Source organism: Lagenorhynchus albirostris, chromosome 16 (assembly GCF_949774975.1).
Source record: "Lagenorhynchus albirostris chromosome 16, mLagAlb1.1, whole genome shotgun sequence".
In the NCBI taxonomy this organism is placed as follows: Eukaryota; Metazoa; Chordata; class Mammalia; order Artiodactyla; family Delphinidae; genus Lagenorhynchus; species Lagenorhynchus albirostris.
In genome coordinates, this window is record NC_083110.1 from 4,950,661 (window position 1) to 4,965,412 (window position 14,752).

At 43.2% G+C, this 14,752-nt stretch overlaps 1 protein-coding gene across 5 annotated transcripts in view; it reads left to right on the forward strand.

Moving 5' to 3' along the window:
• The window catches only part of MAP3K21 (mitogen-activated protein kinase kinase kinase 21), a 71,604-nt gene that overhangs the window by 25,501 nt on the left and 31,351 nt on the right, over positions 1-14,752 (forward strand). For all 5 annotated transcript variants that reach the window (XM_060125521.1, XM_060125522.1, XM_060125523.1 and 2 more), the window contains exons 5-6: positions 6,293-6,533; positions 14,102-14,224. In XM_060125521.1, coding sequence (XP_059981504.1) covers positions 6,293-6,533; positions 14,102-14,224 — 364 coding nt within the window. The remainder of the gene's footprint in view (positions 1-6,292; positions 6,534-14,101; positions 14,225-14,752) is intronic.

Consider the following 14,752-nt stretch of genomic DNA (forward strand, 5'->3'; position numbering starts at 1 on the left):
AAAGTGTGTCACAGTGTCCTGCGCCTCCCTTATCATGCCCACACTGAGTCATACTTTATTATTATCTGCGTCTTTATGTGTCCTTGGTCTGCCTTTTCTGCTGGTTAAGTTCAGGAACTATACTGTTTCATTCTTGGTCGTGTTCATCCACAGCACTGAACAAAGTACTTGGCCCATGGTAGACATTCAGTAAATACAATAAATACCTAAGTAAAGTTTCTTAACATGTTCATAATATGTATTTTAATAGGTAAGAGATATTAGCAATTATTATTTTATTGTCATATTTTTAAGTGAAAAGGGAATTTAAAAGTGGATAAATGCCATGAGTCCTTCTTTGAATCTTATGCTATGAAAGAGGCAGACGACTCAGCTGTTTAACTTCTGGTTATATAATCTTGAGAAACTCCCACACGTTATGCACAAGGAGGTTAAGGTCATTCACTCTGAAGTATTGTTTGTAATAGTGAAAAACTGGAAACAACCCCAATATCCATTAATAGGGGAATAGGTGCCTAAACGACTGTATATTCATATAGTGGAAATCTGTACAGTACTTAAGATGAATAAACTCCAGCTGTATGTTTCAACATGAGTAAGTCTCAGGCATAATACTGGGCAGAAAAAGCAGTTGCAGAAGGATAATCACATTATGTAAATTTATAAAACCACATAAAACAATACTATTCAGGGACTTCCCTGGTGGCGCAGTGGTTGAGAGTCCGCCTGCTGATACAGGGGACACGGGTTCGTGCCCCAGTCCGGGAAGATCCCACATGCCATGGAGCGGCTGGGCCCGTGAGCCATGGCCGCTGAGCCTGCGCGTCCGGAGCCTGTGCTCCGCAACGGGAGAGGCCACGACAGTGAGAGGCCCGCGTACCGCAAAAGAAAAAAAAAAAAAAGAATCCGCCTGCCAACGTTGGGGACACGGGTTTGAGCCCTAGTCCGGGAAGATCCCACATGCCGCGGAGCAACTAGGCCTGTGCTCCATGACATCCCGCGAGCCACAATTGCTGAAGCCCGCGCACCTAGAGCCCATGCTCTGCAACAAGAGAAGCCACCGCGATGAGAAGCCCGCGCACCACAACGAAGAGTAGCCCCCGCTCGCCGCAACTAGAGAAAGCCCACGCGCAGCAACGAAGACCCAACGCAGCCTAAATAAATAAGTTAATTAATTAAAAACAAAAAGAAAATGGTAGTGATGGATCAAGTACTTTAAAAAAAACCCAATAATATTATTCAAATGTACAAAAAGACTGAAAGTATAGACGGGGGACGGATACAAACCAACTTAAGGACAGCAGATCTGAAGAGGGAGGGGATGGGATTAGATATGATGCGTCTAGGACTTTAACAGACCTGAAACAGATATGGTAAAAATTTCGCATCTAATTGGTGTTGATAGTAAGTGCATGGGTATTTGCTATTCTCTCTAATCGTAGTATATTTTAAATATTTCATAATTTTAACTAAGTTAAAATTAAAAATGTTAGGGAGAAATCTGTGAGCTGCTAAAATCCTTTTTTTCTTTCTTTTTTTTTTGGTAAGCCATATTTTTCAAATAGCAGACTTATAGGTAATTCACTCTCTTCCTTAGATTTTTCAGTATTTTGTGGGTTTAAAAATTCAAAACTGGCAAATGCAACCTTAGACCCTGACCCCACTGATAAGTACATAGAGTTCATATAATAAAAAATAGTCAGTCCCGTTTGAGTCTCTTCAGGTCTTATCCTGAGCATCACGTTTGATTATAGGCACCATGTTTTAAAGAGCTTCCCCAGGTGGACGGCCAGGAAGGGGGGAGAGGAGCCAGCACATCTGAGCCTACGGAGAAGAGAAGTGAACACAGAAAGGGGCGGGGAGCGCAGGGCTGTCCTCAGTGCTGGAAGGACCTTGGAGGGAGGAACTGTGTTTCAGGTTGTTTTCAGAAGAACCAGAAGTGGGAGGACCTCTCGGCTGAATGCTCCAGGGATGAAGATCGATCTGGTCTCTGAGTCAACAACTTGCCAGCACTTGGAGCTGAGCTGGTGGTCCACAGCGCAGTGGACTCTGCTTCAGCTGTTCTGCTCCCTGCCCTCCAGGAATTCAGGCAGACCGCAGGGGTGACTGTATGGACGTCTACAGACCTATGGCCGGCCCTGCTCCCTCGTCATATTACGTCTTTAGCGGAATGCCGGAATCTCCAGCAGTCTAGAGAAGTGGTTCAGACTGAGGGCTCCAGCCAGGCTGTCTCGTTGGGCTTGGGGCTCTGCCACTTGCTGACCAAGACCGTTCTGCCAGCGCCTCCCACAGTGAAGTGTCACAGAGATGCTGTCTCGGTCCCTCGGGGTGGTGTGGGCTTGCACGAGTGAGGCCCCCCTGGGGGTCAGAGCCTGCGCGCCACTTCACAGGCACTAACAGTGCTAGCCTGACAGCAGAGGAAGCTGTGGCTTTGCTGGAAGCTGGGCAGGCTCCCAGCAGCACCGCCCTCCCCATCCCCGGCCCAGGCGTTTGGGAAACGGGGCTCTGAGCCGTAGTCATACTGGAAAAGGACTGAGCGCGTTACTTTTTAAATCCTGCAGTTCTTTGAAGGATGACTATCAGTGATATTGTTCATATGTCTTTTAGATACTTTAATACATTTCGTTGACTTAAAATGACAGAGGAAAGAATCTGTTTTTTGTTTTGTTTTGTTTTTATACACCTCCCCAAATGGTTTTCAGGAATTCTAAAATTAGATGTTTAATAACCGAAGTAAAAACATTTGGGAATGGGAGAGGACTTGGAAGAAGGATAAGACTTGAAATCACAGAATTTTAAGTGTGGAAGCAATGTTATTAATAACTATTATTATTTTAAACTCTTATTTTTAATTCTTGATAATTATTTATGAAACTGTAGGATAGAGGCACATTCAGTGAGTTCATTCTTATCATATGCGGTGTAAAGATCAAAAACAGCATGCTTCAAGAATGGATGACTCGGGAACATATGTATCTGTATAGCTGATTCGCTTTGTTATACAGCAGAAACTAACACGCCATTGTAAAGCAATTAGACTCCAATAAAGATGTAAAAAAAAAAGAAAAGAATGGATGGCTCCTCTTTCTCCATTTTGAAGTCTTAAAAGTAGTTTCTTTGTTGTTCTTTGGATTCACTTTCGTTCTAGTGTTATCTTTACTTTTTCTTTTTACATGATTTCTGTGCAGTGCTTTTTGAAGTACAGCATTTATGGTATCTTGTGAGCCTTTGATTTACAATTAAAGAATATATAGTCCTTTATTTTTTCCCCCAAGGTTTCTAATTGCATCTTTTTTGATGGAGTCAAAAGCACAGTAGACGTGCTCTATCTCCCTTTCTTGTTCACTGATTGCTTAAGGTAGGAGGCGTCAGACTTGGAATTAATGGTCAGTGACTTGGCCGTGCTCTGTGTTATTCAGTAAACTGTAGCCTCCATAGATACCGGTTCCTCCCCAGATTCCTGGCTTCTTATCTCTGTGTGTCTGTCTCTGTGCACTGGGTGCGTGCACCTGTCTTTGAACCACTGTACGAAGGCCTGTCACTGTTAATGATTAACACCTACTGCCAGGAATTTGGATTTTCCATTATTAAGTGGCCTGTGCCGAGCAATTAAACACGTAGTACTTGAGGAGTGATCTCAGCGACCAAAAGAATGTTTTTGTGTGCTTCATAATTTCAGAGTATCCAAAGGGCTTCTAACACCCCAGACTTTTTTTTTTTTACACACTTTTGCATGTTTTAAAATTCATTCAGAAGGAAGAGTCCTTTGGCTGCTTTCTCTTTGATGATATTTTTTTCTCTTATGAAGTCTTAGGCAAGTGATTTTTTTTTTTTTTTTAATTTATAAAGTCATTGCAAGGAGATTCACATTTTGGTTTGGGACCTGGAATTTAAAATGGTTTCTTATGCAATTACTGTAGCAGTAACACAAAAAGCCTAAGTGAATTTACTGCCTTTATCTCTTCCTCATGCCATTTCATTTCACAATAGCTAATTGGATTGTTATCTACACGACTGAAAAGTAATATCTTAACAAAAGGGCAGACGGTAATGAGTTAGAAATTAGAAGCTGACTGGAAATGAGCCTCTGTCCCCAAATACACTACAGTAAAATCTCCAATTTGGACAAACTGGTTGAAGAAAGCCACCAGTTAAATAATGGATTCCAGAATTTTTTTTCACAGGTAACATTTTCTTTTTTTTCCTTTCAAGTAATAAATAGTCATTTATATCTGGCACAATGTAATGAAGAAATACTGTTCTATAAAAATCAGCTGATACTTATTAGCAGCAGTAATTCGAATATCAGTTGGTCTTAAGAAAATCATTTCTCCTGCCATTTCGTTTATGAAGGTTGTTTAGAAAAAATAAAGAATGCTTCAGAGGTGACTTTCGGTCCACTTTGGTAGAATTACCGTAAGTTCAGAATTGGTTTGATCTGAATAAAGAACCTTTATTTTTAGAGCTCTCCTTTTCTTCTTGATATTATCATATTTGTCTGTGGGAGGATGGCCCTCCACGTTTATTTTCCTTTATGACTCCAGTCCCGTGGCCCAGCTCTCGTTCCTTCCATGAGCCTCTGTCTTGCACTGTCTCTTCACACATCAGTACTCTTGAGGTGGCCTCTGGAAAGCGGCCTGCTTGTAATAGAGTGTGACATGTTCACACCATACTCATAGCTCTCAAAGCTCACAGGCCAGAGCTCCACCTGAGAAGGCGGAGTTTCTCACAAAGTGTTTGGCATGAGGATATCCTAAGATTAGCTTTGTCTGGAGCGGTGGAACTAAAAGTTTGCAGATGCCTTGCTTTCTATGGGAGTGCTTGATTTATGGCAGGCTAGTCGGGAAGAGAAAGCAGTTCAGCACAGAAAGGAATATTTATGTCTCTGGTACAGGACGGAACACTTTACAGAAATGAAACAAGAATGCGGATGTAGATTAAAAACAATAGAGTTCTCAGTTTTACTACTGAATAAATTAATAGGAATAAAAGTATTCTTCATAGATTTTCTATTTCTTACAAGTGCAATCATTCTAAAACCAAAACCGAGAGGAAGTTACATTTTAATCAGTCAGTATCACGACAGAGGGACTTTTGTTAGCTAATTCATGATATCTGTGTATAAAGTGACGGTTTCCACCCATCCGTGGGATCCTGATAAGTTCTCTGTGTACTGACTGTATTTTCCAGCAGCTTATCGTTTTAGCGATGTTGCGTGTTCATTTCTCATGGGCCTTCACCTGACCCCTGTCACGTTCGCCTTGTTTTTCCCCTTAACCTCTCCACCACGGTGTGTTAATTCCCTAAGCAGATTCTTAAATATCCTAAGGAAAGACATCGGAACCGCCACAGTCTTTGCGACGAGAAGAACTATCCTTTCATTAGTCAAGCTTTCCCTTTTGGCTTTCATTTTAAATGGGACTTTAACATCGGTACTCGGTCGCTGTGTGTTGATGCCCGTCTTACGTGTCAGGTGATTGTACAAGCCAGAGACGATAACAAAGTGTGATGACCCTTTTCGGGCCATAAAACCAGAAGGGCCACAGACAGATGGGCCCTGGGGCCCACAGCTTGGCGCTCTTCACACCTGACGTTGCGGCCAGGTGTCCTGTGCGTCCCTGTGGATGAGGTGCAGCCTGCCCGTGTCCCGGGATGAGCCCGCTGGGCCTCGGCCTCAGGGGTGCTTATCTGCCTTCTTTTGAGTTGGGCTTGGAAAAAGGTGGGTAAAAATTTCATAAAGAACCTTCCATGGGCTTCCCTGGTGGCGCAGTGTTTGAGCGTCCGCCTGCCGATGCAGGGGACACGGGTTCGCGCCCCGGTCCGGGAAGATCCCACGTGCCGCGGAGCGGCTGGGCCCGTGAGCCATGGCCGCTGAGCCTGCGCATCCGGAGCCTGTGCTCCGCAACGGGAGAGGCCACAGCAGTGAGAGGCCCGCGTACCGCAAAAAATACCCCAAAAAATTTCGTAAAGAGCCTTCCATGAAGAAGGGCAAATCTGAGAAACCGCATGGTAAGGCTCAAAACCTGCCACTTAATGATGCTCATGGCCCCTAATAAAGCAGGATGCCCCCCCGCCCCGCCCCCCTAAAAAACACCCCCAAAACCATGAAACAGAAAAACCCTAGAAGGGCCAGAGGGAGCCTTGTGCGCGTGCGAGTCCCTGATGTGCTGAGGTCCAGCGCGGCCGGTCTTGGCGGCAGGGGGCGCGGTCCGGGGGATCTGCAGCGGGCGGGCGGCGGAGCTGCGCGGGACGCGGCAGCCCGAGGTGACGCTGACGCTGTCCCCTGCGGCAGGAGCTGCGGTCCCGGGAGGAAGAGCTGACGCGGGCCGCCCTGCAGCAGAAGTCACAGGAGGAGCTGCTCAGGCGGCGGGAGCAGCAGCTGGCCGCGCGGGAGATCGACGTGCTGGAGCGCGAGCTCAACATCCTCATCTTCCAGCTGAGCCAGGAGAGGCCCAACGTCAAGAAGAGGAAGGGCAAGTTTAAGAGGAGCCGCCTGAAGCTCAAAGACGGGCGTCGGATCAGTTTACCTTCAGGTACGATCTTATCCCCATGTTCCCTAAGACCCGGGTGGTCATCCCTCCCGCGCGCTTCTTTGTTTCAGCAGAACTGGGGGAGTGAGCTTTTAAAGCTTCGAACGAATGAGATCTTCATCTCTTGCTTCAGTTCGTGGTCATAGTAACGACCTAATGAGTTTTCACGGGTGAAACAGCCTAGGGAGGGAGTGCACCGCAGGCCACTGGGTGCTGGGAATCCCACCCCAAGCATCCTCTCCTGTTAGTGGAGACATTGATGTACTCCTTTGGAAATCAAAGCAGAATTAATTGCTCTTTAGCTGATTGCACTGAACCGGCATCACTCGGCAGGGTGAAAATCCAGCCCAGAACTATCTTACTCAAAACGTGTAAACAATTAAGAAACATGAAAACAGTGAAGAAATGATTTCTTTCACCCTACCCAGGGCAAACTTCTTGTCTCTAATCGTAATAGCAAGAAAAGTGGAATAAATTAAAAGGTACAAGTGCAAGGTCAATTAGCAGCAAAGAGCTGATTATTTATCTATGTATTTAACATTATACAACAGTTAGGATTTTATTTTATTTGGGGGAGAAAAAGTCCAATTGAACATTTAACTTAAAACAATCTTAGTACCTAATTTTTTAACCAGATCAAAGTTGTGAACCTAAAGAACAGACGTATATTTTAAAATTGTAATTTAAGCCAACTTTTCATTAGTCATCACAAGTGTTTGGCTACAATTACCTTTTAAAATCTGAACATACTTAGGTTTTGTCACTAAGTTATTGCTTCCACAAGGATCGCGGGGCTGTGATCTGGGGCACTAAGGTTGCTATTCACACCCTCAGCAAAGTGTATCTAGTGCCTCGGTTACACGCCCACTTTCATCTGAGGGTTCAAAATCGTTGAGGTATGAGAACGAACCAGTAATTCTAGGGGAACTTTTAAAAATATTTCTAAACCATTGTGACAATAACATAGAAGGAATACGTGTTAGGAGAAACTAAACAGAATGCAAAAGAGCAAACATATGTTAGTTCACGAAATCAAGTTCTTTGATGTTATGTGTTACACTTTGCTTAAGGGGACACCAGATGTCTGCCTGTGTTTTGCAGCTCTTTCTAACAGGGAAGGACTGTGACAGAACTCAGAGCTGGCTGCACCTGTGTAGAATGTGCAGTAGGGTCTATATATCTGTTTCTACCTCTCTCTGTGTCTCTCTCTGTATGTATTACATCTTAGATTGCTCCTCGTGGATTCTAGGGTTTTCCTGAGATGTTTGATAATGGTGTGGAAATTTGACTTAAATAACAGTAACAACAGTTTTGTTTTATATAAAGTATGTATAAATTGTCTTGTAAAAATACTTACTGCAAAATCCTAGAAGCCTTGCCAGCATACTGTGATCTTTTAGGTTATGGCAGAAGTCCTCAACTGATCAGAAAATTGCTGGAATGGGGTAGCCAGGAGTACACAGTATACATTATTGATTATGTGTTTTGATGAGGTGAGAACAGGCAATGGGTCCTTAATTCATTTTACCTTTGCCCTCTCTGGGAACAAAAAAGGTACTTTTCCAGGTTCTTTTCTAATATTTGCTTTTAGCCAAAGTGTAACTCGAAGGACCATTCACTGGACGGTCTGATATGTCAGACATAATTTAAAATATTTTCTGTATGATGAGGCTTCTGCTTTCAATATAGACGATAGAAAAATTCAGAGCAGCACTCAGTGTGAGTTTTCTTCTCCAGTCCTGAGCTGTATCAGCATTCTTCTATCTGCACTGTGACTATGTTACCATAATTAATATTTATTGATTGCCTTGCAAAACTTTGGATGGGGGAGCTAATTAGAAACTGATGGAAAATAAACTTGGGGGAAACAATGAAATCATTCCAGTGATTCTTTAATCTTCCTGGGAGAGTGATTAAATAAAATATCTCAGGATTCCCGAGGTTCTTCTTCTCAAATGTTGCTTGGCCTAATACCTTGCATTTATTCAGCGCAAATTGAATATATTTTACCGTTTTTGCTAGATTTATATTATTCCTGGATTGTACTATTTGCCTTTTCTATTTCTGAGAATAGAGGGGTCCTTTTAGTTACACATTACTTTACCTTGTGCCGCTTAATAAAAGATTCTAGTTAAAACATAACCCATAAAATCCACTAATCCTGATCCATTTTGAAGGAATGAAATGCAGCTTCTATAATTTAGGATGACAGTTACCTCTTCTGCCCACAAGATGGTGCTACATTGTTGTGACACTGGTACCACTAGGGAAACTATTTTTCTCATTCGAATCCCCCAGCTCTACACTCCCCTCTCCACACACACACATACACACACATACACACCCAGGGATTACTTGCCCAACATCCCAAAGTAGGACACACATCCAAAGATCCAAAGAAAAGAATGATAACTAAAAAAATAATTATTTTTCTCCTTCAGGAATCTTGCTGAGTAGAGAAAGCAATTATTTGTACCTTATTAAGTTCATGGGAGTTAGCTGATTCTGATATTATCATCTGCTAGAAAATTCTTTGAGGTACCAGATTTTAGTACTATTTAATGGTAAATTTTTAAGGAAGAAACGGCTGATAGGTGATAGATTGAAGGGTGGTGATACTTTCCTTTCAGCATACCAATTACTTGAACCCCTTTTGCAGGCTTTTTTCCATGTGTAACTAGCTTAAAGAATTTCTCAGAAACATATTTGAGACTCCTACAAACTGGTTCTTAATATTTATGCCTGTGGATCTTTCAAAAATTTGTTATTAAATGTGAATAATTATCTAAGTATTGTAATTTTGTCCTTCAGAATCACTGATGGTAGCTTTGACTCTCATGGCTACTTATAGCTATGGTGACTTACTGCCGGAAAACTCAAATGTAATTATTCCTGCTGGCAATCCTGCATAACTAGCGAATAAGGAAGAGAAATGCTTATAAAACGAGACAGCATAATCTAAGAGTTTGTAAATGATATTTTGTGCATCCTTGGAATTTGTAGAACGAAAAAGAACGCTCGTGGCAGATATTTTTATATTGTTACCTCTTTGTATCACTCCTGCTGTATTATGTTCATTCTGAACCAAAGTTGTGTTTTTAGAACATATAAAACCGGTCAAAGAGGTTCTGAAGCTTTCAGAAGTCGGCGTGTCTCTAAAGCCGTGGTATTCTCACTTCAGCCATTTCAGAAGTGCCCGAGTCCCGCCTGGGATGCGTGAGTGTGAGTGAGTGTGTGCACACCCATAGGGAGCGAAGACAAAAGCTCCACCAGGACTCTTCAAAGAATACTGCAACTTCCGCTGCAGAAATGATGGTTCCCACCGAGCCGTGTCAGCGTCCTTAACGAAACATAAATATTGCCAGGGGAAACGCAAGTACAGGTTTACTCAGAAGCCTGTGGCCCACACGATAACCTGCCATGAGCAGATACCTTGAGAACACGTCTAGCAAGCGGTCCAGAGAAAAACTGGACATTGGCCAGGGCCCCTTAACAGTTCAGCCCAAGTTTTCCTAAATGTGTAACTAGGACAGAATCAAGCTTTCCCCATTTCATAGGGACAAGGATGTTTATCATAAAGAATATTTTATTTATGTCTAAAGCACAGAGCGCCTTTTTTTCCCCCTGACTGAAAGTCTTTCGATTTTTTCAGAAGACCGGAAGCACTCCAGATCTTAGGGATTGTGGAAGTCCAGTCTTGTGCCTTTGTAACTCGCCCTTGGCCTTAAAACCTTCCATGCTGTTTCCCTGAGCTGTGCCTGGCGTCTCTCCTCCCATCATTTGTTCCCCATGGTTTGCCATCCAGATGCCGTGGCCTGATTCTGTGTTCTAGTGCGGAGGCCTGCAAGAGCAGCCCTCCTTCTGCTCTGGGCCGGAGGCTCATCCCCAGCGTACAGACAAACCACGGGGCCAGTTGAACCTTTATCACGCGCTTCGGTCTAAGCTGTTTCATATCTTTGGATAAGAATATTTCTTTCTTTTCCTACCTGCTTCCCCTCCCCCCAGTTCAGTTCGTCCTCTGCCCTGATGAGCTGCTTTCTTGCATCCATTCTTTCCTTTCCTTAACTGCTCTGCCCAGTCAAGTCTTTCTTGCTCACGTAGATGGTAGATGGACAGAGCCTCCCATCTGGCACGTCATTTCCATTCGCTTTGTCTTCACAACGTGATCTCTGCCCCTGTGTGACTTGTAATCTTTTCTTTTAACTGGAGTACAGTTGCTTTACAATGTTGTGTTAGTTTCTGCTGTGCAGCAAAGTGAATCAGCTATACGTATACACATATCCCCTCTTTTTTGGATTTCCTTCCATTTAGGTCACCACAGAGCATTGAATAGAGTTCCCTGTGCTATACAGTAGGTTCTCATTAGTTATCTATTTTATACATGGTATCAACAGTGTATATATGTCGATCCCCATCTCTCAATTCATCCCACCCCTCCCCCCTTGGTATCCATACATTTGTTTTCTATGTCTGTGTCTCTATTTCTGCTTTGCAAATAGGATCACCTATACCATTTTTTTTAGATTCCACATATATGGGCATATACCCAGAGAAAACCATAATTCAAAAAGACACATGCGCCCCAGTGTTCATAGCAGCACTATTTACAATAGCCAGGACATGGAAACAACCTAAGCGTCTCTCAACAGAGGAATGGATAAAGAAGATGTGGCACGTGTATATACAATGGAATATTATTCAGCCATAAAAAGGAACAAAATTGGGTCATTTGCAGAGATTTGTAGAGATGTGGAGGGACCTAGAGTCTGTCGTACAGAGTGAAATAAGTCAGAAAGAGAAAAACAAATACCGTATACTAACGCATATGTGTTACTTGTAATCTTAAACAGAGAAGACATTGATTCAGCAAAGATTTGCCACGTACCTTTCCTGTGCACATTTGGGGGTGGTCACAGTGATGGCAGCTGACTCCTTCCCCCCAACATAGAGAGCTGACATTGTATTGGGGGCAGCCTTAAGCTAATAATTAAACAAATGCTTATTTTTTTTGCTGTAATTATGAACTACGGTGAAGGAAAAGTCCTGTGACAGTGATTAGCAGAGAGATGTCTCCTGGTCTAAGGAGATCACAGACAGCTTCCTCACAAAGAAACATTTAAATGGAGACTCGAAGTAGGAATTTACCAAACACGAGGGGAACAGGCAGGGAACACCTGCGAAGAAACTTGGTTTCTTCCAGGAATTGAAAAAAGACCAGTGTGGCTTGACTCTGCCCCCTGGGCCAAATCCAGCCTCCCGCCTGTTTTGTATAGCTCACAAGCTAAGAACATTTAAATACTAGAAAAAACGACTTTCTGACACATGAACATTGCAGGAAAGGTAAACTGCAGCGTCCATAATAGAGTCGCATTGGAGCGCACGCATTTATGTGTTTGTGGGAATGCTTTCTCGCTCCGTCAGACCATATGGCTCATAGAAACTCAAATATTTACTGTGTGGCACTGCTTAGGAAAGTTTGCTGACCCCTGGTGTAGACCATGGCGAGTGATGGGAGAGCAGGGCACAGTGAGGCTAGGGTGGCACAAGGAGCCCAGACTCTGATTTGCAGGGGACTGGAGAGGATGTTATGATTTTGACCTGTAACTTTAAGAATGATGAAAAGCCTTTGAGGGGTTTTAAGCAGGGGAATGATAGTCAGCCATGCATTTTTAAAAAGACATCTGCCTGCTGTGAGGTAGACCAGAGGGGCCAAACAGAGACGCTGAAAGATCGACCAAGGGATTGTAGCAGCCTCGGCGTGAAATGATGGTGGCAGCGGAAATGGAGAGAACAGAGAGCATCACGCATGTGTGTTGAGCATTTATTATGTCCTGAGCCCTGTGCTTAAGTGTTTTCTGTATTTATTTGTATTTAATTTTTCCTAACTGTCCTGTGAAATAGGAATAATTATTTTTTCCATTTTTGTCAATGAAGGTGCTGCGACTTCAAAGAGATTAAGTCACTTTCCCAAAATTCATGTGGCTAGTAAGTGATAAGCTGGGACTCATTCACATCTGGAGTTTGCTGGTTCCAGAACCGAGAATATAAATTTCTCAGCTATAACTCCAAGAAGGATATATAACGAGTTTTACAAGATATTTTGTGTTTGACTGGATATGGTGGGTCAGGGAGAACACAATATCAAGAAAAGTTTCAAATTCCTAGCATGAGCAATTGGATAGATGTCTTGCCTACCGAATTCGAACTCCTCATTTCAAATACCAGGTGGTTCTTTAAAGTTCTTTAATTTTCAAAAAGGCAAATTATAGCTGTCTTGCCTATGTGCAATGAACATGTGTCAAGGATTTTATTCAACTTATTAATTACTGAGGGAACCAGTTAAAATCGGTTCACATGAGAATTTGAGGACCTAAGTGTTTATGGTCAATTTAGTAAAGAAATGTTAGGATTAGATTGCTAGGCTAAATACAAACCCAATATGGCAGTAAATCATAACCTTTGGGATTTTCTTTTACACCAGACAGCAGTTATTTGCATCATCACCAGACAAAATCTACAAGTTAACCTCTGCTCCTACTGAGTTGTAAAAATAGCCCAGTCAATAGAACATCAGTCAGAGGTTAAGCTCGGCACTGCACTGAAAGAACATCCAGTAATTTCTTTTACCTGCTTCCAAGTTTCTGATAATTTTTCTGGCAGTTAACAGAGTTTTCCCAGACACCCTCCTCTTTCCTCTGGTAATATGACTTTTCTTCCATATGTTCCCATAGTTCTTGGCATATCTCTGGCATGAGAGCTACCCTATATTACAGTTAGGTAATAGTAACCATCGTATGTACGTACCGTGACCACAAAACGCTTTCAACTGCAGGCAAGGGGGAGTTTCTCTTGACCCTGGCTGGTTCTGAAAATTAAACCGACACAAACCCGATCCACAGGGGAAGAGCATAAAAATGTACTTAATGTAAGTTTCTGTGACGTGGGCGCCTGCATCAGGAAAGGACGACCCAAAGAAACAGACCTGAATGTTGAGGAAGGTTGATGAAGAGTGGATGGTCACGTGGAAATGTGACAGGCTAAGGAGTAAACGTTGGGGTAGCATGTCCGGAGCCCCACATAACGTCCGCTTTCCGTTCTAATCACCACGGCAACCCTGGGAGGTGTCTGCTATTCTAGCCAACAACCACAGGGACCAGCGCCGAGAGGCTCCTGACTAGTTTGGGGTCTGTAGTCTGTTAGTGACAGAACCAGGACTCATGTAAACCCAGGGTGTCTCCCATCTCGATTTTGTTTTCAACTCTATCAGACTGAACGAAGGTAACTCTCTCTCCCCGGAAAACCGTGAGTTCTGCAATACGCAGTAATAGTTTCTTTCCTTGTGAGCATGTGTCTCTCACCGTGCCTCATGCGGCATGACTCTGAGTCATTGTTTACGGACATGAGCCCTGAATGGAAGATAAGAAAGAAACTAGGAACAGACTCTGAGATACACCGTATTCTTACTGTCTGGCCGTTCCTGCTTTTATTGCCATGTGCGAAAGCTGGGGCTACGGGAATAATCGAAAACCATGGACTCTCAGTTCTCATTTTTTTTTCCCCATATCTGACAGATTTCCAGCACAAAATAACCGTGCAGGCCTCCCCCAACTTGGACAAACGGAGGAGCCTGAACAGCAGCAGCTTCAGTACACCGAGCAGCCCCACGGTGATCCCCCGACTCCGGGCCATACAGCGTGAGCTTTCTCCCCCACAGGGGGCTTCTGGGTGGTTTTCTGTCACTAACTGACTGGGATCCAACTGAAGCAGACATTCATAGCCGGTTCTAACCCTGTGATATTTAGGAGGTGTCAGGACTATTTGGAAAGCAAGATATTTGGTCTTATCTTCCTTAGTCTCATTTTCTTGTTCTCACAATCAATGATTTTTAGATTCCACGCAATCGGTGATGTGACCAGGCCACAGAGTAGAAAGTGAAATAGTATCGTGAGACATTTTGTTAAACGCCTGCCTGCGTGACCTCGTTATATCAGTAGTCTCTTTATGGATATTTTGAAAGCTGAAATCAGGAATTCAAGGTTACTTCCATTTGTTTCATTGTTTTTTAAGGAAAAAAATATTTTGCTTTTTGAAAGTTAACTTGAATTTGGTCTGTGTTGACCAACCTGATGCAAACAGCCCTCCACTTAGGGTGGCTCGACTTAGGGTTTTTTGACTGTATGATGGTGCAGAGTGATTCACACTCAGTGGAAACAGTACTTCGA